The sequence below is a fragment of the Euleptes europaea genome, chromosome 1 (genome assembly GCF_029931775.1).
Source record: "Euleptes europaea isolate rEulEur1 chromosome 1, rEulEur1.hap1, whole genome shotgun sequence".
In the NCBI taxonomy this organism is placed as follows: domain Eukaryota; kingdom Metazoa; phylum Chordata; class Lepidosauria; order Squamata; family Sphaerodactylidae; genus Euleptes; species Euleptes europaea.
The window spans coordinates 17043051-17067196 of NC_079312.1; the positions used below are offsets into that span (position 1 = coordinate 17043051).

The following is a 24146-nucleotide window of genomic DNA, read 5'->3' on the forward strand; positions in this document are numbered from 1 at the left end:
TTAAGGTAGAGGGGGGGAAAGGTAAAGGTCTCCTGTGCAAGCACCGGGTCATTCCTGACCCATAGGGTGACGTCACATCCCGACGTTTTCTAGGCAGACTTTGTTCGCGGGGTGGTTTGCCAGTGCCTTCCCCAGTCATCTTCCCTTTACCCACAGCAAGCTGGGTACTCATTTTACCGACCTCGGAAGGATGGAAGGCTGAGTCAAAAGCGGGGTATAAAAACCAACTCTTCCGACATTTATGTATGGGATTTTTACCTGAGGTTTGTTGTTCGCTGAACCCACACTTTCCTGTTGGGAATCTATGACCCAGCAGTCTCCAAGCTCAAATCAAGAAGCATTTGAATCCCTGCTCCTTGAAATGCTGCTTTGTAATTGGCTGTAGTGCTTACTGTGAGAAAAAAGTGTTGTCCCCCGCCCCCCGCCAGAAACCTAATTGCCACACAAAAAAGCATTTAAAAATACATAGCTCTCTAAAAGGAACGGGGGGGACACCCAATCCTTATTTCTAACATCCTTTCTTCTGCTCAGAAAGAGGAAGCAGGAAGCATTTTAATCCCTGCCCCTTGACACACTGCTTTGTAATTGGCTGTAGTGCTTTCTGTGAGAGAAACCAAGCTTCCATGTCCTGTGCTTTGCCTTATGCATGGGGATTTCACCCGGGCTGAGCTCAGGGGAGATGGAAGAATCAGTTTAATAGAGGAACAGGAAGTCCTGGGATTTGTGAGGGCTGGCATCTCTAATGGATGGAAAATTCATGCATAACTCCAAGGAACAACTGAGACAGTCCAGGGACGAACATGAGTGAAAGTACCCATGCATAAATGCCTTTCTTCTTCTTCTTTCTGTCATGCAGGACTAAGAAAACCCATGCCCTGGGAAATTCCCTCTTCTATGTAAATAAATGTTGTGGGATTTTACTGTATTGAGCCCTGGCCTTTTGTCTCTCTGTGGACTTGCATCTTTGGTTCATTCTCCCTCAAATCCTTGCAAAGTACTACATGAACTGTTGGAGAACACCATCCTAAGTCCATTGTCCTGGTCTCCATGCCAACATCACGGGTGCTTTGCTCCTGCCTTGGTATGCTGATGGAATATATTCCTTATTATGAACCTTATTATATTTTGCATTATTGGGGTTCTTGGGTTGCAACTGCTATGCATGTTTGTTTTAGTTTGCTGTATGTTACAATAAATAGTTGTAGAGTGTTCAACTGTTGGTCTCTGTCTCTGTGAATCTGATCCTAACACCACTCACTCCAGCCAAGGACAAGCCCAGGGTAACCTGGAGGGTTCCTAGGCCCAGGACTTGGTATTCCCTTCATAATAAATATTGTCCCAACCTGGATAGCCTAGGCTATCCTGATCTCCTCAGTTCTCAGAAGCGAAGCAGGGGCGGCCCTAGTTAGTACTGGGATGGGAGACCACCAAGGAAGTCCAGGCAGGCAATGGCAAATAACCTCTGAACATCTCTTCCCTTCAATACCCTACGGGGTTACCATAAGACTGTGACGTGACAACATGTTCCACCCCCATGCAAATATTAAAGCCCTGCTTTACTTATCTGCAACTGACCACCCTTCTTTTCCTCATTCTCACCTGCCTCACAGTAACCACTAGGCACAGCTCCCTTCTTTGACACAGCCTGGCTGTCGATGACCTCTACCACCCAATCCTCTTGCCTTTCCACCACTCCTTTATGTACCCAAGTCCCCCTCATTCTTTCTCCCTAACTTACCGGCCTTCAGAGTCCCGCGTTTCTCCATCACGTCCCATCAGAAGATATTCGCTGCCTTTTGCCAAGCGCGTCCGACACGCAGCACGAACCACGAAACGTCGGACCTGGTTAGCAGAGGCCCCCATGTCTGAGGCTGGAGAGGGAGAGAGAGAATTGGAAAAGCTCCGGGAACACTTAATGCGACAGCCTTGTTGAAGCTAACCAGGTGAGGTTGACGGGCTCAATCCCTAAGACCGGAGATCACTGGGCTGCCCATGTGAGGGTAAAAGGTAAAGGTCCCCTGTGCAAGCAGCGGGTCATTCCTGACCCATGGGGTGATGTCACATCCCAACGTTTCCTAGGCAGACTGTTTACGGAGTGGTTATCTCAGTGCCTTCCCCAGTCATCTTCCCTTTACCCCCAGCAAGCTGGGTACTCATTTTACCAACCTCGGAAGGATGGGAGGCTGAGTCAACCTTGAGCGGGCTACCTGAAACCAACTTCTGTTGGGATCGAACTCAGGCCATGAGCAGAGCTTGGACTGCAGTACTGCAGCTTACCACTCTGCGTCACGGGGCTCATCCATGCGAGAAATAAGTATAATAAATAGATATTAAAAAGTAGAAAAGAGCAAGAGCCCAGTAGCACCTTAAAGACTGACAAAATTTCTTGCAGGGTATGACCTGTGGCTCATGAAAGCTCATAGGCTGCCAGAAATGTTAGGCTTTAAGATGTTACTGGATTCTTGCTCTTTTTTGTTGTTACAGACAGTCTTAGTTGAGGGCAGAAGGAAAAGAGGAAGACCCAACAAGAGATGGACTCTATAAAGGAAGCCACAGCCCTCAGTTTGCAAGACCTGAGCAAGGCCGTCAAAGATAGGACATTTTGGAGGACTTTCATTCATAGGGTCGCCATGAGTCGGAGGCGACTTGATGGCACTTAACACACACACACACACAACACAGCTACCCATCGTGATCTATTTTCATGGAAGATATTAAAAAGGGGAGAGAACCAAAGGCTGGGGACGGCATTGGGGTCCTTCATCCCTCTTTCATTTCTTCTCTCCTCACATACTCGGCTTCATATTGTTTTCACTTTTTGTTGTGGTCTCATAACTCTGCCACTCCAATCCCGGGCCTGCTCTGCTAAGGCGGGAGGATTGCCACAGCGGGACAAATAATAAACAGTGCTGGAAATGCATGTTTACATCCCTAGAGGATCAGACTCGCAATAATGGGTTTAAATTATGGGTGGAAAGGCTGGACATTAGGAAGAATTTTTTTACAGTAAGAGTAGTTCAGCAGTGGAATCGGCTGCCTTGGGAGGTGGTGAGCCCCCCCTCACTGGCAGCCTTTAAGCAGCGGCTGGACAAACACTTGTCAGGGATGCTCTAGGCCAGCGGTTCTCAAACTGTGCTCCATGAAGCACTTGGTGCTCCATGAAATATCTCCTAGTGCTCCATGAAGAGATTGAAAAAAAAATACTATTGTCATTCGGTTTAGTATGTAGGTGCTAGTAGAAAATTAGAGCTCCGTGATGAATTTCTCTCCTGAAAAGTGCTCCATGACTGGAAAAGTTTGGGAACTGCTGCTCTAGGCTGATGCTGCATTGAGCAGGGGGTTGGACTAGACAGCCTGTATGGCCCCTTCCAACTCTTGAGATTCTGTGATTCTACATATAAATTAACTGTTACAAGAAGCAGACTGGGAGCAGGCCAGAAGACAGACCTTTGCCATGTTTAGTACCAGACCTGATCTGGAATATCCAGATTTGGTGGGGATTCGGCTGTCCATTGGCTTGTGGCCTGCAAAGAAGCCCTGGCTCTAACTTGGCCATCAATACACTCCCGAAGGTGATCACTCACTGAACTGCAAGGGCTCCAGGATGGTCACTTTATAGACACGGAAGGCGCTTTCTTGGTCTTCGCTCTCCACTCGAGCCCGGAAGGCTGTGGGTGGCAGGAAAAGGCAGAGGGAGAATAGGCTGTTATTATTAGCAAGGAAACTTATAAAACAGGAGTTACTCTTTTAAAAAACACATTAACTCGCATGCTTTGTCCAGAACAGCCTATTGATTGGCAGTTCCAGACATGGCATCCACTGGTGTTATGGTACCCTCTGATGCGTTTCCCGGCACCCATCCCCACACTCAAAAGCGTTTAATCTCCACACTCAAAAGCCAATCCTGGCTTTCCTACATCTCACTAGATCGGGGTGGTTCAGGGTTGCCAGGTTCCCCCCACGCCACTGGCAGGAGCTTCAAGGGGTCGGGGCTGGGGGTGACGATCTGTCCACGTGCAGCTCTATGACGTCAATTCCAGCGCCAGCATCTCAACATTGATGCTCTAGCACTATCCTCCAAAACTCTATGAAAACAATAGAGTTTTTTTGGGGGGGAGTGCTAGAACGTCCCTGTCTTGATGCCAGTGCTTCCAGTGTAAACCTGGAAGTGACATCATTGCACTGCATGCGGATCACCCTCCCCACACACACACACACAGCTGGCCTGCTTCTGCCCGCCGACCAGCTGAGGGTAATTGCTCACCATAACCAGGCATAGGGGAAACCTATTCAGAAGATCCCCAAGAGGCAACTAGGTCGGAAGAAAGGAATCTTGGTAGGAATCTTGGTTTGAAACCTCCCATCATTTTGAAAGTGTTTCCCCCTCTCCCATGGCAGCCATTTTGTGACTACTCCAACCTCTGAGGGCAGCCATTGTGTGGTGATGCCCGTAATCCTCTGTCGAAACACTAAAATTGTCCACAGGCTCAACAAGTTTGGCAACGGTGGCTATAAATGCTGTAGATTAAGTGAAATCAACCCAGCCAAGCCCACTGAAGCCCCGTGGCTGAAGTCACACCACTCTGTGCTTCGATGGTGAGAAGACAATTTCAGAGAGACTCCCATGTTAAAGGAGAAAATGGAGGGAATTGAACCCTGGTGTGTGCATGTGAGAAAATCAAAAAGGCTTTGCAGGAAGGGGGGGAATCAAAGAGTCAAAAGCCAAACAGACAGCACAGATGGACTCCAGAACCAAACGCTTACCGTAGTGTACACGGGGATTGTAACACGCAAACTGCATACGAGTGTCTCCTGTAATGGTTTCCTTGAGAGTTCGCTTCAAACGCGGACAGGCACCTACGGGGGGGGGGGGGGAGGCAGAGATACAGTCAGGATCCCAGTGGGGAGTGCATGGCATTAATGTAAGAGGGAAACAGCTGACATCCTTAAGAAGGAAGTGACAGGTAGGGGATTTGGGAGACGACCCCACCCCCTGGTTGTTTTATTTATTTAAAGCATCTTCCTTGCAGAACTCAAGGCTGCTCGCAATATAAATAAAATGATTGTAAAAACAACAACATAAACAAAACAACAATTACAAAAGCACACAAAGAGGTCACAATTTAAAAACTCTAATTAGGACTGCCAATAAATAAAAAACTAAATCAGTCAAATGCAGTCCTAAAGAAAACCGTCGTCAGCTGCGTCCTGAAGATCGACAGTGAGGGGGGCGACGGCACACCTCCCTGGGGAGGTTGTTTCATAATAGTGGGGCTGCCACCAAAAAGGCCCTCTCTCGTGTGCCCACCAGATGAGCTTCTTTGATAGGTGGGACAGTGAAGAGAGCTCCTCCCTGCAATCTTAATTCCTGGGGAGTAATATGTGAGGATGGGAATAGTTGTGGAGTAAGGCTCTGAAATTCTGGAATTTCAGAGCTGCTCTTCTTTGTTCATAGTGGTTTTCTTAGGTGCAGCTATATCACTGGTCCACCCAAGTGATGCTGCCCCAACAAACACAACTATCAGGAAAATCGTTAACTGCAACTGCTGGAAAATAGTGATTCATGCCTCAGCTTGCACAACTTTCAAGAGTATTTCACGGTAACCATAACACAATCGGCGCAGGAACCTGTTGGATAGTGACCGTAGCACCTCACTTCTAGGGGCATGAATGTATAGACTGTGATTTAAGAAGCGGTTCTCCTCCCCATCGTCACACAGGGGACCTCTGCCGTATCAAACAGCATGGCCAGGGCCATCATTACGAGCTGTCAGGAGATTGGGCCGTAATGATGGCAGACAGGCCCGATCTCATTTCTCATCCACCTTCCCTCATGGCTTTCCCGTTACTCAAGGGACAAGGGAGCATTAAAATATGAAGGCAAAGTCATGAGCCCTTTGGTGGGTAAGAGCACGCCAGTCACATTGCCTTTGTCCACTCTCACTGTGCTGTGAGTCTTACGGAAATCAATAGTGCCGGGGTGTCAAACATAAGGCCCGAGGGCTGGATCCGGCCCCTTGAGAGCTCTTATCTGGTCCGTGAGCCAGCTGAGGCAGCCCCCACCCCCGGACTCTCGATCTGGGCTTGCAAGGCATGGCCCGGCTCAACCAAGTGAGATTTATGTCATATTTGGCCCTCGTAACAATTGAGTTCGACACCCCTGAAATAGTGCATTCTTATTGTTCCAGGGGCAGCTCTCTTGCCCAGATGTGTGTGTGTGTGTGAAGTGCTGTCAAGTCGCAGCCAACTTATAGCGACTCCTTTTGGGGGGGGGGTTTCAAGGTAAGCGACTAACAGAGGTGATTTTGCCAGTGCCTTCCTCTGCACAGCAAACCCTGGTCTTCCTTGGTGGTCTCCCATCCAAATACTAACCAGGGCTGACCCTGCTTAGCTTCTGAGATCTGACGAGATCAGGCTAGCCTGGGCCATCCAGGTCAGGGCCTTGCCCAGATAGCTCATTGAAAATCCCATTAACACCCCCCCGAAGGCCAACTCTAGCACTCAGGCAGGCCGGCCGGCCATCTTACCTTCCGCACATTGGCAGACATCTTCTGAGCACAACGCCGACACAAACTGATCCTTGTTGTGTATACCGTAGAAGATGCTGCAGCGCTTCTCTATAGCCGAAGAGGGGAACAGGGAAGATATGCGTACATATGATAGGGGTGTTACTTTAATTCAGTTACTCCACCTTCTCCCCAAGCCCTGAATTGCTGATAATCACAGGGGTTCACAGTTAATGCCCTTCTCCCTTCTAATGTGCCTCCAAATCTTAGCTTGATGTCACGGGTTAGAGCAAAGGCTGAGGGAAATTAGGGTTGCCAGCCTCCAGTTACTAGCTGGAGATCTCCTGCTATTACAACTGATCTCCAGCCGATAGAGATCAGTTCACCTGGAGAAAATGGCCGCTTTGGCCATTGGCATTGAAGTCCCTCCCCACCCCAAACCCCGCCCTCCTCAGGCTCCGCCCCAAAAACCTCCCACAGGTTGCGAAGAGGGACCTGGCAACCCTTGGGAAAATAAATGAATTTGGGCTGGTCTAAGAATCCCCTGAACCCACCAAAGAGAAACACCCCACTGCACCTGGGGGACTCTCTGCCCCACAACCTGCCCAGGCTTACCCGGCTCATAGAAGTCATAGAGGGAGGCGCTTGTTGGCTGGAGTTTTCCCACAGCGACCAGCTGTTTTGCTCCAAAGGAAATACATTCCTGGCCGGACGCTGGCACCTATATGTGAATATACAAAGCTGCCTTATCCCAAATCGGATTGTCGGTCTGTCTAGACCAGAGTGGCCTTCTCTATCCAGGGACAGTCTCTGAGGTGGACCCCCAGAGATGCTTTTAACTGGAGAGCCAACATAGTGTAGTGGTTAAGAGCGGCGGACTCAAATCTGGAGAATCGGGTTTGATTCCTCCACATGAAGCCCACTGGGTGACCCTGGGCTAGTCACAGTTCTCTCAGAACTCTCTCAGCCCCACTTACCTTACAAGGTGCCTGTTGTGTGTGTGTGTGTAGGGGGGAGACTGGGAGCTAGGGCAGACAATAAATACAAAAAATAAATAAAATAGATAAAATAAATAGGATGCCCGTGGCAGACTTTAGCCAAACATCAGAGTTTTCTAGCTGCATCCATATTTTCTTTTGGTGAAGAAATTATCTCTCTCTTCCTCTGCTCTTTCCCTATCATTTATTTATAGATAATGAGTAGTCTTCCATCTTCTCCCTTGGAGAGAACTGTGACAGGCCCAAGGTCACCCAGCAGACTTTATGTGGAGGAGTGAGGGATCAAACCTGGTTCTTGAGATTAGAGTCTGCAGCTCCTAACCACTACATCAAACTGGCTGTCTGGAGAAAGGGGGGGGGGGTCAAAGGCTGAAATATCACCTCCACAGGGCAACATTTGTGTATGTCAGAATGCCCCTTGCTTGGGGTTCATAGTGCGGGCAGCTGCAGCCTTTGTGAGGTGTTTGTTGGCTTCTCATAGAACCATAGAGTTGGAAGGAGCCATGCAGGCCATCGAGTCCAACCCCCTGCTCAATGCAGGATCAGCCTAGAGCATCCCTGACAAGTGTTTGTCCAGCCTCTGCTTGAAGGCTGCCCGTGAGGGGGAGCTCACCACCTCCCTGGGTAGCCACTGCTGAACTACTCTTACTGCAAAAAAATTTCTTCCCAATATGCAGCTGTACTTTTCCGTTCTCAAAAACATCTGGTTAGCCGCTGCAGAAAATGGAATGCTGAACCAGACAGGTGCTAAGGTCATAGTTTGCCTGTGTGTTAAGTGCCGTCAAGTCGCTTTCGACTCATGGTGACCCTATGAATGAAAGTCCTCCAAAATGTCCTATCTTTGATAGTTTGCCTAGGCTGCCAAAAAACCTTGGGCCAGCCCTGGATGGGTCGCCATACCAAGTGAATTTGAACTTGTGGGTCACCTCAAGTTGAGGCCAGCGTGGTGTAGTGGTTAAGAGTGGTGGTTTGGAGTGGTGGGCTCTGATCTGGAGAACCAGGTCTGATTCCCCACTCCTCCACATGAGCGGTGGAGGCTAATCTGATGAACTGGATTGGTTTCCCCACTCCTATACACAAAGCCAGCTGGGTGACCTTGGGTTAGTCACTGTTCTCTTAGAGCTCTCTCAGCCCCACCTACCTCACAGGGTGTCTGTTGTGGGGAGGGGAAGGAAAGGTGATTGTAAGCCGGTTTGATTCTCCCTTAAGTGGTAGAGAAAGTCAGCATATAAAAACCAACTCTTCTTCTTCTACCTCAGAAGACTATAGAGAGGTGCCTTTACAGGTGTTGCATATAAGGGGTCTCAGAAAGAAGCAAAATATTACAAGCATGTCTAAAGGAACTGGCTGCTCTTTAACATCATCTTCAGAGATAAGTTTCCTCACCAGGCACCCGTACCTTCAAATATGGGTGGGTGCTAATTGGAAACAGGGCCTCCTCTGCGGCTGCCCCTTCCCACTATATATCACCTTCCGCAGAAATGCTCACCTGGCCGCTTTGTGGTGTTGTAGGCACTAGGTTGAAAACTACTTTATCTATGCAAACTTTCAAATTTAATTTTATTTTTACTTGAAAAGAAGATGACCCGGAATGTAAGATGACTCCCCCTAAAAATGTTATACACAAAGTGTTTTTTAGTATTGGGCATAACTCTAAGTGGTATGGAAATTTAAGATGACTTTCACTCTCTTTTTTTGATAGCATATCGGGGAGGGGGGAACTAGTTTTGCATTTGAGTAAATACTGTATTTATTTAAGTTGCTGCTGTGCAGTTTTATTGTTGTGCTGGTGCTACATTATGGTTTCAAGTGTGTTTCACTAGGACATTTTTAATGTTGATTTCTACTGCTTGGAGCCAGATTGGAAATCCTTGCACTGAGAGGCAGGAAAAAGTTTTGTTCTACAGAGGTTCTCACCGTGTCAAAATACAGCAGCAGCTGTTGCCCCTGGAACTCCCAATGGCTGATGTATTGATCGGCGAGATCTCGCAGCTGAGGAGGCGGGAGAGAGGCAGAAAAAGAAATCAGCAAGTGAACTAAGCCAGTAGATTCCCCTCAGATGACCAGCTAGGGTTGCCAACCTCCAGGTGGTACCTGGAGCTCTCCTGCTACTACAAATGATCACCAGGTGTCCACGATCATTTTCCCTGGAGATGGAGGATGGACTCTATTAGCATTATACCCAGCTGAGGTCCCTTCCCCAAACACCACTCTCCTCAGACTCCACCCCTAAAATCACCAGGTATTTCCCAACCTAGAGCTGGCAATCCTAAGAATGGCCCCCGCCAAATCCAATGGCCCCCCTCTCCTTTCCATGATGAGGCTGTAACAGACAGTCAAGGTGCTTTCACACTAGCAGTTTAAATCTGAAATTAGTTTTGTTTTGTTTTTACAGATGATTCAGACGATGTACGGTTAACCTGTTGTAGTCCAACATTTTCTGAATTCAGTTCTGATCTGTGGCAGGGTTTTCCCCCCTCTTTAACCCAGGGTGAAAGTAAGTTAGTACAAGTCTGTACAGAGGGCAAGTAAAAGTGGGACATCTAATTATCTCCTTTGAGCCCCCAAGAAAGACAGGCCATTTATGCAGAGTCGATTCTGCTCCTCGCTCAATGCTGATTTTTTAAATCCTACCTTTAAAATGACTATTCACAGTCTTGATGCAAGAGGAGAAAGTCAAACAAATTCCACCCCCCACTCTCCTGCTCCTTCATTTGCATAGCCATTAGCAATAGTCATTTGCATAGCTAAGCTGCAGCTGGGATTCTGCATGCTTCCTTCAGTGAATGGTTCGATGCAGGGGCAGAGCAAATACAAAAAGTCACGTTAAAGGGCTTTTAAGAAATGCGAAGTGACATCTGGAATGACGGTTCAGCGTGAAGAAATAAAAAAATATATGCGGGGCACTTTAGCCTGGAACACGCTGCTAATTACCAAGCATAAACAGCCGGTGTGTGTATGTGTGTGTGTAAAGTGCCGTCAACTCATAGCCAACTTATAGCAACCCCTGGTGGGGTTTTCAAGGCAAGAGATGCCCAGACGTGGTTTGCTGTTGCCTTCCTCTACATAGTAATGACCCTGGTATTCCTCGGAGGTCTCCCATCCAGATACTAACCAGGGCTGACCCAGCTTAGCTTCTGAGATCTGACAAGATCAGGCTACACCACACTGCCTTCCCTCCCAAGAGAGACAGTAGCAGCAAGAAATGTAAGTTACTTCTTTTAACTTGAAATGGACTTGCTAGGATGGGCAGCATTTTAGAAAGCGTAAGCGCAGGCCGTCTGTGTCCTCCCCCTGCCCCCCCTGCCCCATGCCCATCCACCACCTTGTCAAGGTCATCCCGGTCCGGCTGGAAGCCACTGAGCATGGTGATGTCAGCAACGACCATGCCTGAGACGCGTGCCCCTGGTTGCCTCCTGGAGGGAAAGGGTGGGGAGAGGAGAAGAAGCAGGAGAAGAGAATTATGACTTCCTGTTTTTTACATGTGTGCTGTATCAAGGCTTTGATATGTCCTAGTGTGGTGTAGTGGTTAAGAGCAGTGGTTTGGAGTGGTGGACTCTGATCTGGAGAACTGGGTGTCAGGATTGTTTGGTTTCAATGCCTGTCATGATGTATATAAGGATTTATTGGTGTGGTAACCAGATCAAAAGGTTGGGTTGCTTGATCTGTAACCTGAATCCTTGGTGGGAGTTGGGAAAGTGGAGCCATGTGTGCGTGTGTGTGTGTGTGTGTGTATAGGGGAGGGTACAAAGAATGCACAGCAATGCAGAAGAACAACCTTGAGGGGAGATAACACTGAAAGCCTCTGAGTGAAGAGAAACCACCTGGACATAAGGGGGATGGGAGCTTGGCGGCTATAACCGGAGACTACTGGAATGTATGCTCATTAGAGTCTTTATGCTGTACCAAGAGCCATGAGATTTTCTGAATGCTCCCTGGAAATACAATAAACTGCTGGTTACTGCCGAACAAATACTGAGTGCCTGGAATTATTGAAATATTGTCGGGACAACGAGAAACCTCACACTGGGTTTGATTACCCACTCCTCCACACGAGTGGCGGAGGCTAATCTGGTGAACTGGGTTTGTTTCCCCAGTCCTACACACAAAGCCAGCTGGGTGACCTTGGGCTAGTTACAGTTCTTAGAGCTCTCTCAACCCCACCTGGGCTGTGGCTCAGTGGTAGAGCATCTGCTTGGCATGCAGAAGGTCCCAGGTTCAATCCCCGGCATCTCCAGGTAAAGGGACTAAGCAAGTAGGTGATGTGAAAGACTTCTGCCTGAGAACCTGGAGAGCCTCTGCGGGTCAGAGTAGACAATACTGACTTTGATGGACCAAGGGTCTGATTCAGTATAAGGCAGCTTCATGTGTTCACCTACCTCACAGGGAGTCTATTGTGGGGAGGGGAAGGGAAGGTGATTGTAAGCCGGTTTGATTTTTCCTCAAGTGGTAGAGAAAGTTGGCATATAAAAACTAACTCTTCTTCTTCCCTAGGTATTGTTTGACCTGGATGGCCCAGGATGGCCTGATCTCATCAGATCTCAGAAGTTAACCAGGGTTGGCTCTGGTTACTAGTGGGCAGGACTCAAGCATGTGAACAGTTGCTAAGGTACTTTTGAAGTAGGGTTTTTCTAATGCCAATGTGGTTGACCTGAAAACCTCCAGACTAACAAAGACTACAGTCAACAATAGCCATGCAGATTAGCTTTGGATTTCACACATTAACAGATCACTTCAGGATACAATGGTTCCATATTAACATACCACACCCTCATTAGCACATTATCTTGATACTTACAGGACAATGATTAGCACATTACCTTTACTTTTTGCAGGACAATGATTCAGCTCAAACCCAACCCCTTTCTGACTATATATTACTCTTCCTACACACTTGACACTGAGAGACACTGTCCTTCAGTGTTACTCCTCTGAAAATGCCTGCCACAGCTGCTGGCGAAACGTCAGGAAAGAAAATACCAAGACCACGGTTACACAGCCCGGATAACCTACAAGAACCAATGGTTGCCCTGTATTTGTCTCAATGGGGTAGCCGTGTTAGTCTGTCTGTAGCAGCAGAAAAGAGCAAGAGTCCAGCAGCACCTTAAAGATTGACAAAATTTCTGACGGCATGAGCTTTCGTGAGCCACTTCCTCTCTCATGAGCTCACTTCTTCAGATACACATGCAGAATGCATGCAGAACTGGTATCTGAAGAAGTGAGCTGTGACTCGGAAATTTTGTTGCGCCAGAAATTTTGTTAGTCTTTAAGGTGCGACTGGACTCTTGCTCTTTTCTATTGTTACGGCCAACCCATACTAACACAGCTACCCATCGTGATCTATCTCCCATTTCAGGAATGCCCCGCACACTGCAGTGTACACATTATTATCTTTATTAAAATATTTGTATCCCACTTTTCTCAAGGCAGCTTAGATTACATATACTTCGCTTATCTGTCCAAGTGGGACCCAAAGTGGCTTATAACATCTTTCTCCCCTCCTCCGTTTTATCCTCCCTACAAACACAACCCTGTGAGGTAGGTTAGACAGAGAGTGACTGGCCCGAGACTGCCCTGCAAACTTCCAAGGCAGAGTGGAGGGATTCGAACCTGGGTCTCCCAGATCATAAGAACATAAGAACCATAAGAAAAGCTTTTCTGGATCAGACCAAGGCCCAACAAGTCCAGCAGTCAGTTCTCACAGTGGCCAGCCAGGTGCCTCTAAGAAGCCCACAAACAAGACAACTGCAGCAGCACCATCCTGTCTGTGTCCCACAGCACTTAATATATTAGGCATGCTCCTCTGATCCTGGAGAGAACAGGAATGCATCATGACTAGTATCTATTTTTACTAGCAGCTATGAATACCCCTCTCCTCCATGAATATGTCCACTCCTCTCTTCAAGCCTTCCAAGTTGGCAGCCATCCCCACATCCTGGGGCAGGGAGTTCCACAATTTAACTTTTTAATCCTGCTGTGGGCACTCTAACCTGCCTCCTAGCAGATTGAGAGAAGACCACCCCTGGACCACTAGAGGGTGACAAGGAAGAAGAACAGGAAGTCCCACCACCCACACTTGGTCGCTGGAAGTTAGTACGACCCTCTCACGTACCAGATGCAGACATTATAGGTGACGTCTCTCCGCTGCTGGTCAGGACCTTTGGCTTCCCTCCTGCGGCGCTGGCGGGCATCAAATAACTGGATAGGCGAAAGAGGCTGGTCGGCAGCCTGCGATTCTCCAGTGTCGTAGTCTTCGTCCTCATAGTAGTACTCGCTCAATGTTGCTGTTGTAGAGAGTCAGAAAGGGAAGAAGAGTTGGTTTTTAAATGCCAACTTTCTCTACCACTTAAGGATGACTCAAACCAGCTTCCCTCCCCCTCCCCACAACAGACACCCTGTGAGGTAGGTGAGGCTGAGAGAGCTCTAAGAGAACTGTGACTACCCCAAGGTCACCCAGCTGGCTTCACGTGGAGGAGTGGGGAAACCAATCCAGTTCACCAGATTAGCCTCCGCCGCTCATGTGAAGGATTGGGGAATCAAACCCGGTCCTCCAAATCAGAGTCCACCGTTCCAAACCACTACTCTTAACCACTACCACAGTTTGAAATAGGATGATGGGCTTGTGAAATAGGCTGAAAACATAAACCAATTCTGGCTCAGGAGTCTGAGGAGCAGATTGGTTTTGAATCTGTGTAATTTATTTTATTTATATTCACATTTATAGCCCGCCCTCATTCCCAGTCCGACCGGGCTCAGGGCAGGTAACTACCTTTAAAATCGACAAAACCATAAGACATTAAAATCAGTAATTCAAATACAGCAAGCATAGCAATTAAAACAAGATGGCATTAAAATAGTAATTACTGTGGTAGACCGGACAGCAGAATCTCCCCCGCAGATGACAAGGGGAGGGAAAAGGGATTGGGAGGCCAGTCCGATGGATAGCTTAGAATAGTTAGCAGCTGCCCTCGTGGGACAGGCGGAATAGCTCCGTTTTGCAGGCCCTGCGGAACTCTTTCAGGTCTCACAGAAGACTCCGCCTCCCCCTCCCTCCATACCATGGTTCTGATCTGAACTGGGTTTCCACGCATCTGAGTATCTAGTTTCAACAGGGAATGCCCAACAGAATAAGTCCTCAACTCAAGCTGAGGATTTTCCAAGGTCAGGGTTGAGGCCTCATTGAGGTCCACAATTCTTTGCTTCTCCCCACTCCTTGAAACTATGAAAAGATATGAAATTTTTGGCATGAATTTATGTCCTTCATAGAATTACTCTTTTCCCTGAACAGAATTTGGGTTTCTCTGACTTAACTGAATCTTGCCTCAGCTATGGATATCTCTTTTTCTGTATCTATTTCTGTTGTTTCACCCACTGATTTCGTGTGTGTGTGTGTGTGTGTGTGTGTGTGTGTGTTAAGTGCTGTCAAGTCACTTCCGACTCATGGCGACCCTATGAATCAATGTCCTTCAAAATGTCCTATCTTTGACAGCCTTGCTCAGGTCTTGCAAATAGAGGGCTGTGGCTTTATTGAGTCCATCCATCTCTTGTTGGGTCTTCCTCTTTTCCTGCTGCCCTCAACTTTTCCTAGCATGACTGTCTTTTCTAGTGACTCTTGCCTTCTCATAATGTGACCAAAATATGATAGCCTCAGTTTAGTCATTTTAGCTTCTAGGGTCAGTTCAGGCTTGATTTGATCTATAACCCACTGATTTGTTTTTTTGGCAGTCCACGGTATCCGTAACACTCTCCTCCAACACCACATTTCAAAGGAATCTACTTTCTTCCTGTCAGCTTTCTTCAATGTCCAGCTTTCACACCCATACATAGTAATAGGGAATACGATGGCATGAATTAACCTGATCTTGGTAGTGACACATCCTTACACTTCAGAATCTTTTCTAGCTCCTTCATGGCTGCCCTTCCCAGTCTCAATCTCCTTCTGATCTCTTGGCTGCAGTTTCCCTTTTGGTTGATGATGGAGCCAAGGAATAGAAAGCCTTCAACAATTTCAATTTCCTCATCGTCAACCTTAAAGTTGTGTAATTCTCCTGTAAGTCATTACTCTTGTCTTCTTAGCTGTCAGTTTATATTGACTATGGTTTCATACAGTGAGTTTACATCTCGAGAACTGCTGTGTTGTCTCCTTGATGATAAGCATCCAGGATCGCCAACCTCCAAAGATCTCCTGGAATTACAACTGATCTCCAGACTATGCAGATCAGTTCCCCTGGAGAAAATGGCCGCTTTGGAATGGTGGGCTCTGGGTAGGCTTGCCAATTTCCAGAAGGTGGCTGGAGATCTCCTGGGATTACAACTGATCTCAGGGTGACAAAGATCAGTTCACCTGGAGAAAAAGGCTGCTTTGAAAGGTGGACTCTCTGGTATTATACCCCACTGAAATCCCTCCCAACCCCAAACCCTGCCTTCCTCATGCTCCACCCCCAAAATCTCCAGGTATTTCCCAACCCAACCCAGAGTTGGCAACCCTACCTCTATGGCATTATATTTCAAGTTTCAAACCTGACTTACCATCTCGGCGAACAGAGCCGCTCACTTCTACCTTTAAGCCGAGGGTTTGGCAGGAGGTGTTCTGCACAGCCATGACGTGAAACTGTTTCAGGACCTGAAGGAATTGAAGGACACAAGTCTTGATTCCATAAACTCCCCCATCAGAAGTACTACTTTGATCCTACTCAGAGTAGGGAGGGAGGGAGGGAGGGAAGACTGTTAATTCTTTCTTTTCTTTTTGGTGATAGTGCTCCTTATGCCTTTAACAGATGCACAATGGGCAGAACTTCAACCGGTGAAGAGGTTTCCACCGTGACTACATTGCTCTTTCTGCAAAGGCCTTGTCTGTTGGATTTCTGCCTGTCAGACCAAGTAGGGGAGAGTAAAGCTTTGGCAAATTATTTCCAGCCATGTAGCGGAAGAAAGCAGCACTGCAGGCAAAGTGGAAAGTATTGTCGAAGGCTTTCACGGTCAGAGTTCATCGGTTCTTGTAGGCTATCCGGGCTGTGTGACTGTGGTCTTGGTATTTTCTTTCCTGACGTTTCGCCAGCAGCTGTGGCAGAGGAGTAACACTGAAGGACACGTCTCTCAGTGTCAAGTGTCAAGTTTCCACACACTTGACACTGCGAGACACTGTGCTTCAGTGTTACTCCTCTGAAGATGCCTGCCACAGCTGCTGGCGAAATGTCAGGAAAGAAAATACTAAGACCACGGTCACACAGCCCGGATAGCCTACAAGAACCAAACTGGAAAGTGTTTTTTGCAAATGTTGTCTAATTTGCATACTTGGGAGCATGAAGTTAATTTGGTGTAACACAATCTATGTGTAAGAGATAAAGCTAAAATGTTAGAATTTGTGGTAGTGTCTGAGCTATCGTTGCTCTGTGTCAGCACAGGCTGGCTCTGCTCACCCTAACATCAAATGGCAGAGGGAACAAAGGGGTTTCATCCCATGAAAAAGAAATACTGATATGGATAGAGGGTTCCCCCCCCCCTTTTCTTTTTGGACACAAGTGCCTTGCCGGTTTAGAAAAGTCCTTGACTTGTTTCAATATAGCCCCAGGGAAACTCTCTCCTGGAAAAGGGACAAAGAAAACAACACCTTATACCAAACTTCTTCAGAGCTGTTATTATTTCCTGATTCCCCATTTCTTTCTTAGAAGCACTCTTTCCACTCTTCCATCAGAATCCCTTAGTTTTTGTAGGGTCTCTCTCTCCATCATCATACTTTAAGAGCTGGGGAGGGTTGAGAGGAGACAAGGGGCTTTTCTCGCATTCTCATTTTCCTCCCTTCCAAGTTCCTGTTTCTACAGGGTTTCTTAAAAGTTCTGCATGTGTTTTGCTCCCTCTAGTGGTTGATTCGACCTAAAGCCGCTTTAAACGCAGCATAAAAATCTCCAGTTTAAATCTGCAGGAAGATATGCCGTATTTAAAGCTGATTTATGTTGAATCAACCATTATAGGGAATAAAACACACACACAACTGACCCTGTCCCCCAAACAGGAGCTTGTGTGTGTGCGTGCGGTCAAGTCACAGCTGACGTATGGTGACCCCGTAGGGCAGGAGTGTCAAACATAAGGTCCACGGGCCAGATCCGGCCCCTGGAGAGCTCTTATCTGGCCTGCGAACCAGCTAAGGCAGCCATCCCCCCCCCCCCACTCTCTATCTGAGCTGGTGAGGCATGGCTCGGCCCGATCAAGTGACGGTTATGTCATATCTGGCCCTCATAACAATTGAGTTCAACACCCCTGCTGCAGGGTTTTCAAGGCAAGAGATGTTTGGAGGTGGTTTGCCATTGCCTGTCTCCGTATGGGCTGAGAGAGTTCTGAGAGAACTGTGACTGGCCCAAGGTCACCCAGCACGCTTCATGTGGAGGAGTGGGGAATCGAACCCGGTACTCCAGATTAGAGTCCACAGCTCTTAACCACTACACCATCCTGGCTCTCTTAAACAGGAACTTAGAATTGAGGAAACTGAGAATGTGGGAAAGCCTGAGGTTGCTCTACTTTGAGTCTCCTTTCAAATCCCATTAAAGCAAACAACTTTATTAATGCTACACTGTTAAGACAGACCAGCTTTAAATTCTTATGAGTGTACTTTGCCGGTCCTTTGGAGGACTTTCTAGAAGCTCAAGTTCAGCAAATGCATTTTAAGATTAGGGGTAGACTCTGTCTTCAAATTTTTCAGAAACACACGGCCAGTGCTCCACATACCCTTTTTATAATTTCCCCCCTCTTTTCTGCTTTTTTTTCTCAGTGGTGCTAATAAAAAGGGAGAGGGTCCATGAATCAATTATCTCCAGTACCAGTAAAGGAAATATTAAACAAGTCTTGCCATTTGGAACTTTGGGTAAGAATTGAGGGACATAGGAGGGAGGAGGGAGGGAAAACAGAGGAATTTCCCACCCTCTTTCATATTGGAAGGGGGTGGGAAAATCCGGTTTGCTATCGTGGATAACGTGACAGCTTTAGACAGGTAAGATGCAGATTCAGATTCCCTCTCTGCCATGAAGTTTACTGGAGGCCCTTTGGGTCAGTCACGAACTCTCAACCTTGACTCACCTTGCTGGATTGGGAGGGCAACTTGAGAGGGAAACCATGGTTACACAGATATTGGCGAATACGTTGTTAATGGGCGTGAAGATACTCACAGTCAAAGTCCCTTTTCCTTTCCCTTCCACCTTGACCTGGATGTTACTTCCCAAGGGAAACTGAATGAGAGAGAGAAAAAACAAAAAGAGAGTGAATGACCCCAGGCGACACACAATGACTGCACTTGGGAATACATTAGAGACCTGAATCAAAGGTTCTGGGTGGACTGGGAGGCCAGGAATGGAAGAAAGGGGCTCTCCTCCCACCCACTGAGGGACCCTCCTCTGCAGAACATGGGTGTGCGTAAAGTGCCTTCGAGTCACAGCTGACTTCTGGTGACCCCTCATGGAGTTTTCAAGGCTAGAGACCAAGATAGGCGGTTTGCCATGGTCTTCATCTGCATTGCGACCCTGGTATTCCTTGGTGGTCTCCCATCCTAATACTAACCAGGCCGATCCTGCTTAGGTTCTGAGATCGGGCTATACCATGTTGCCTTCCCCTCTGCAGATTACCCCGTGGAAAGTTAACACCGCGTACCTGCAGCTCTTCCTGGATTGGGTCCTCCGACCTCCCAAAGGAGATTCGTTTTGGCAAGCTTCTCCCAGCAGTGGTGAGGGTCACTTTCAGTTCGTTGCCTTCATTGTCGAAGGTGCTGATCCAGTACTGGGAGAGAGCTTGCAGAGCTACCACAGTGTCCTGAAAGAAAAAATGTGCGCACATGAATCTGCCGTCTAACGAGTCAGAACACTCGTCTATCGAGGCCAGTTCAACTTACATGGTGTAATCCATTTTGAGTTTCAGTGAGAAAAATGGACTATAAATACAGTTAATTAATTAATAACAAAGGCCATTTTCTCCAGGGGAACGGATCTCTATCGGCTGGAGATCAGCTGTAATACTGGGAGATCTCCAGCTATCACCTGGAGGTTGGCAACCCTACTTCCTAATGCGAACCCAAAGCAGTTGGGGAAAAACACAAACCAGACAAGAAAGGGAGGGCAGGCTTCCAAGGGTCAAGAACATCTTTCCTCTCCCCTGGCTGATCTTCTGCCCAGCTCTATGCCCAACCCTCAGGCTAAGAGCTTTTTGTTCAAGCCCACATCCGAGAAAGAGGCCTGTACTCAGGACAACCACTCTCATAAGAAACAAACAAACAGAAAAACCCCTAACCCTATTTCCTTGCCTCACACCACACTCAGATACCCCTCCAAGACCCCTTTTGCAAAAGGCAAAGTGTTCTGGTCGCGTCACTTGGTACCTGTGTTGATTTGAAGCCTCCACCATAATTCCTCTGTTCTGTCAGCCATTTTGCTACTTTGCCAGCTGTTACGGTGTCCTTTTGCAGCACCAAGTGGAGGAGCCCGTAGCTCGTGGCCTCCACCGAGATGGCTGAGGGTCCATGGCCCTCCACCGCCCAGTGAATCTCCGTGTCGTCTGGAAGGAGAGAACAGAATTTCATTCCCTGTTATTACTTAGGTTGGCAGCAATACCATTTGCCACCAGCAGTGGGTGCCAGAATGGAACCAGCAGGTGGGAAAGGGCTTAAGCACACCTAGCGTTGCCAGCTGTGAGTTGGGAATAGCGGGAGATCTCCAGCTATCACCTGGAGGTTGGCAACCCTACTTCCTAATGCGAACCCAAAGCAGTTGGGGAAAAACACAAACCAAGAGCTTTCAGGGGATGGTACGATACGACCCAGAAGTGGACACTATAGCAATCTCCTCTGAAAACTCTATGGGCTCCATAGAGTTTTGGGGGAGTGTGCTGGAGCATCCACGTCACTTCGAGGTTTACCCAGAAGTGATCATCGCTCCCCCCCCTTCAGATGGGTCTCTTCCACCTGCCACCCAGCTGATGGTCAGTGGGCAGCCCAGTCAATTGGCAAGCATTTGCCCACCAAATGCAATTGGCAAGCCTAGTTGGGAAATACCTGGAGATTTGGGGAGTGGAGCTGGGGAAGGCATAGTTTGGAGAGGAGGGGGACCTCAGCATGGGACAGTGCCACAGAGTCCACCCTCCAAACTAGCCCTTTTCTCCAGGGGAACTGATCTCTGTCGGCTGGAGATCAACCCCAAACCAGGGAGATCTCCAGGCCCCACCTGGAAGTTGGCAACCCTGAGCACACCCCACATGATCACCACATCCTCACGTCCACCTCCTCCTTTTCCAGTTAAAAAAGGATCACCAAGTTAGATCCGAGGCATACAATCTGGCCCTCATTGTGCGGCAGATCTGCCTTAAATGCCTTCCTGTGGGGGTGGAGCTTATTAAGCCCCGCCTTCACATGGGCAGACTGAAGGAGGGCTTCATGAGGGACCGAGACAGTAGGCGGAGCCAAAGTTAATCAGGAGCCAAAATGGACACTGAAGGCCCATACTTTCATCCTTCGTGGCGAGCCTCTTCAGGAGGCCATCGGCAAAGGCAATGGCAGACCGGTTGTCCGAAGCAAACGAGAGGGCGTAGCTGGAGATGGCGACAGGGTAGGGGCCCAGAGATGGCTTGTCCAGCGAGCGGGCCAGGTAGGCGGTGGCTTGAGAGAGCTTATTTTTCTGGAAGAGAAGTCGACAAGAGTTGGGGCCGGTGAGGGAGACCGCGACGGCACTTCTTCCCACCTTCTGTAGCCCAAAGGCTGATTCACACATTACAAAGCCCATGCGGACCCCACAAGGATGTGGGATCACGTGGGGAGGACGGCTTGTGCATTAGTTTCCTCAACAGGGCAAACTGGCGCACACGCACACACCCCGAGGCTGTTTCAGGTGAGGAAAATGGCAGGCCGGTGTTTGCGTGCAGAAGGCTATGCACTCCTGGGAAACATGGACTCCCGTCTCACGTGTGATACGAAGACTTCATGGTGGCCACTAGGACTCTGTAATAGGGTTGCCAGGTCCCTCTTTGCCACCAGCGGGAGGTTTTTGGGGCGCAGCCTGAGGAGGGCGGGGTTTGGGGAGGGGCGGGACTTCAATGCCATAGAGCCCAATGGCCAAAGCGGCCATTTTCTCCAGGGGAACTGATCTCTATCGGCTGGAGATCAGTTGTAATTGCAGGAGATATCCAGCTAGTACCTGGAGGTTGCTGCTACAAAAAATCAGTACACGGCCATCTATCAAAAATGCTCTTTCATTAATTATAACACATGAAATTTACAAACCAGTGCAAAAAGTGCTAAACCCATATATACAAAACAAACAATGAACACACAATGAAACGTTGAAACTATATACACACAAAAAAGCCCTGCAGCCGGGGAGAAAACTTTTAACCAACTGGGCTTATAAGCCCCTGAGGAGTTTAGAACATGAACAGAACAGACGGTAGAACCAAAGTTCTGTGCCAAATGTGAACAAAACTTAAGGCTGGATGTAAATGCTTCAACTGGTGGGATTTCATACTAGTACCTGGAGGTTGGCAACCCTACTCTGTAATGTGGGAACGGGACCTCATTTAAGAGCTTGCTGCCCCCTCCCCTTTGTTTCCTTGGTCTTTGTACAGATACAACGAGCCAGACCCTGACAGCTGAGGGAAAGGGGGCATATCACGACAGCTGATGTTTGTTTCTGGTTAGTTAATTACATTTTTAGCCCAATTAAGATAAGGAATGAGAGGGACAAGCCTCTGATCTCTTCATCAGCACACCTTCCAGCACCAGTGTGGTGCAGTGGTTAAGAGCGATGGACTCTGATCTGGAGAACCGGGTTTGATTCCCCAGTCCTCCACATGAGCGGCGGAGGCTAATCTGGTGAACTGGGTTGGTTTCCCCACTCCTCCACATGAAGCCAGCTGGGTGACCTTGGGCAAGTCACTTTCTCTCAGCCCCACCTATCTCATAGGGCATCTGTTGTGGGGAAGGGAAGGTGACTGCAAGCCGGGTTGAGTCTCCCTTAAGTGGTAGAGAAAGTCGGCATATAAAAGCCAACTCTTTTTCTTCTTCTTCTACCAGTCCAGTTGTTGTTGGTAACCCAGTATGGGAGGGGCGGGGAGGGAGCCAGGGTTGAAATTAGAGGAAGTGATAAGATAAGGAAGCACAGGCAAAGGAACTTATAAAGAAAACAGGGAGGTGATGGAGGGTAGGAAAAGGGGAATAAAATTATAATAGGTTCTTGTAGGTTACCCGGGCTGTATAGCCGTGGTCTTGGAATTTTCTTTCCCGACGTTTCGCCAGCAACTGTGGCAGGCATCTTCAGAGTAGTAACATTGTCCTTCAGACCACGGTTACACAGCCCGGATAACCTACAAGAACCAATGAACTCTGACCGTGAAAGCCTTCGACAAAATTATAATACTCTTAGGTTGGTTAATATTGGTAAGAAAAAGAATAAGAAGAGCAGATCAGAGGTAAGCTTCCTGTAATAGGACGAGTAGAGTTATGGATTTGGGATGAGTGGTTGAGGTAGAGGTTTTTCTGAAGCAAGGACTTCTAGATGAACAGCCACCTCAACTGCTGTCCACAGGGGGTCAGTTAGGTAATTTTAGATTCTAGACTTAATGTGGCCCCCCTCTTAGTTGGTAACTAGTCGCAATACCTGGATCGGTCACACGAGGTAGAACCATCCTCCCAATCTCTCCCCTTTATCAAACGAAGAATTGAGATGATAGGTATTGTCAATTAATCTTTCTGCTTGCAAAATGTTATTGCTGAATTGAAAAGCTCTCTCCGGACCCCCTTCCCTCGCTCCGTACCAGTTGGCTGAGCTGTTCCTCTTTCTCTGTTTGCTTCTTTGGGTCCAACTCCTTTCCGCCATACATGGCCACTGCCTCTTGAAGCGCAATGGTGACGAAGGCCGTGAGCGAAACTCCCCCTTGAAGGCCACCAACGCCACCCTAGGGAAGAAAAACAAGAGAGTGCATAGCAGTGACCTCTAAGTAACAATGAACGGCAGCATACGAATCAGTGCATAAGAAACCACTGCTTCGGACAGCACATAGTTGTAAATGTGAGAACGGAAAGATAACTGCCTGGTGGCTCACCTGCATCTCCCGATGATAGACAGGATTTGGGTCTTGGAAGGAGCCATCCGACAGTTGTTTTCTCAGCAGCCACTGCACCGACTCACGGATCTTGGCTTCATCCACCGCCTGGTATGCACGGCTCAGAGACAAAACTTTCACCACAAAAGCCGTCAGCCTGAAAGTGGGTGGTCGTAGATGTAGCGTCAGTACCCTTCCTCTGACCGTTATATAGCATGGGCTATGAATCGGGGCCAGCCCCCCCCCCATCACATCACAACCCATAGTGTGTGGGGGTCACTGCTGGGAGCGAGGCTGGCCCCCACCTAGTAGGAGTACCTAACCGAGATTGATGGATTTCCCAAAATCAAACTAAAACCCAGGAGGCGGGTACACAAAATTCTAAAACAAGTAGGCGAACTTGAGAACATTGAGATTAGAAAAGGGTGTATAATTGCAGGGCAATGTAGTCTTTGTATTCAGTTTTTTTTCTTTACATTGAAACAGCAGGCTTTTAGAAAATCAATAGGCCTCTAAAAATAAATAAATAAATAAGAAAGTATTACTGAACTCCAAAATCAGAGGGCCTCTGGGA

At 48.0% G+C, this 24146-nt stretch overlaps 1 protein-coding gene across 1 annotated transcript in view; it reads right to left on the bottom strand.

The window, feature by feature from the left end:
- The window catches only part of LOC130472687 (complement C4-like), a 79903-nt gene that overhangs the window by 2724 nt on the left and 53033 nt on the right, over nucleotides 1-24146 (bottom strand). The window contains exons 27-41 of the mRNA XM_056844099.1: nucleotides 23573-23729; nucleotides 23285-23425; nucleotides 20982-21153; nucleotides 19863-20038; nucleotides 19142-19300; nucleotides 18664-18723; nucleotides 16034-16127; nucleotides 13617-13788; nucleotides 10830-10920; nucleotides 9422-9496; nucleotides 7122-7227; nucleotides 6528-6617; nucleotides 4765-4857; nucleotides 3585-3668; nucleotides 1739-1871 (exon numbers count right to left, since the gene is read on the bottom strand). Of these exons, the coding sequence (XP_056700077.1) occupies nucleotides 1739-1871; nucleotides 3585-3668; nucleotides 4765-4857; nucleotides 6528-6617; nucleotides 7122-7227; nucleotides 9422-9496; nucleotides 10830-10920; nucleotides 13617-13788; nucleotides 16034-16127; nucleotides 18664-18723; nucleotides 19142-19300; nucleotides 19863-20038; nucleotides 20982-21153; nucleotides 23285-23425; nucleotides 23573-23729 (1803 nt within the window). The remainder of the gene's footprint in view (nucleotides 1-1738; nucleotides 1872-3584; nucleotides 3669-4764; nucleotides 4858-6527; nucleotides 6618-7121; nucleotides 7228-9421; nucleotides 9497-10829; nucleotides 10921-13616; nucleotides 13789-16033; nucleotides 16128-18663; nucleotides 18724-19141; nucleotides 19301-19862; nucleotides 20039-20981; nucleotides 21154-23284; nucleotides 23426-23572; nucleotides 23730-24146) is intronic.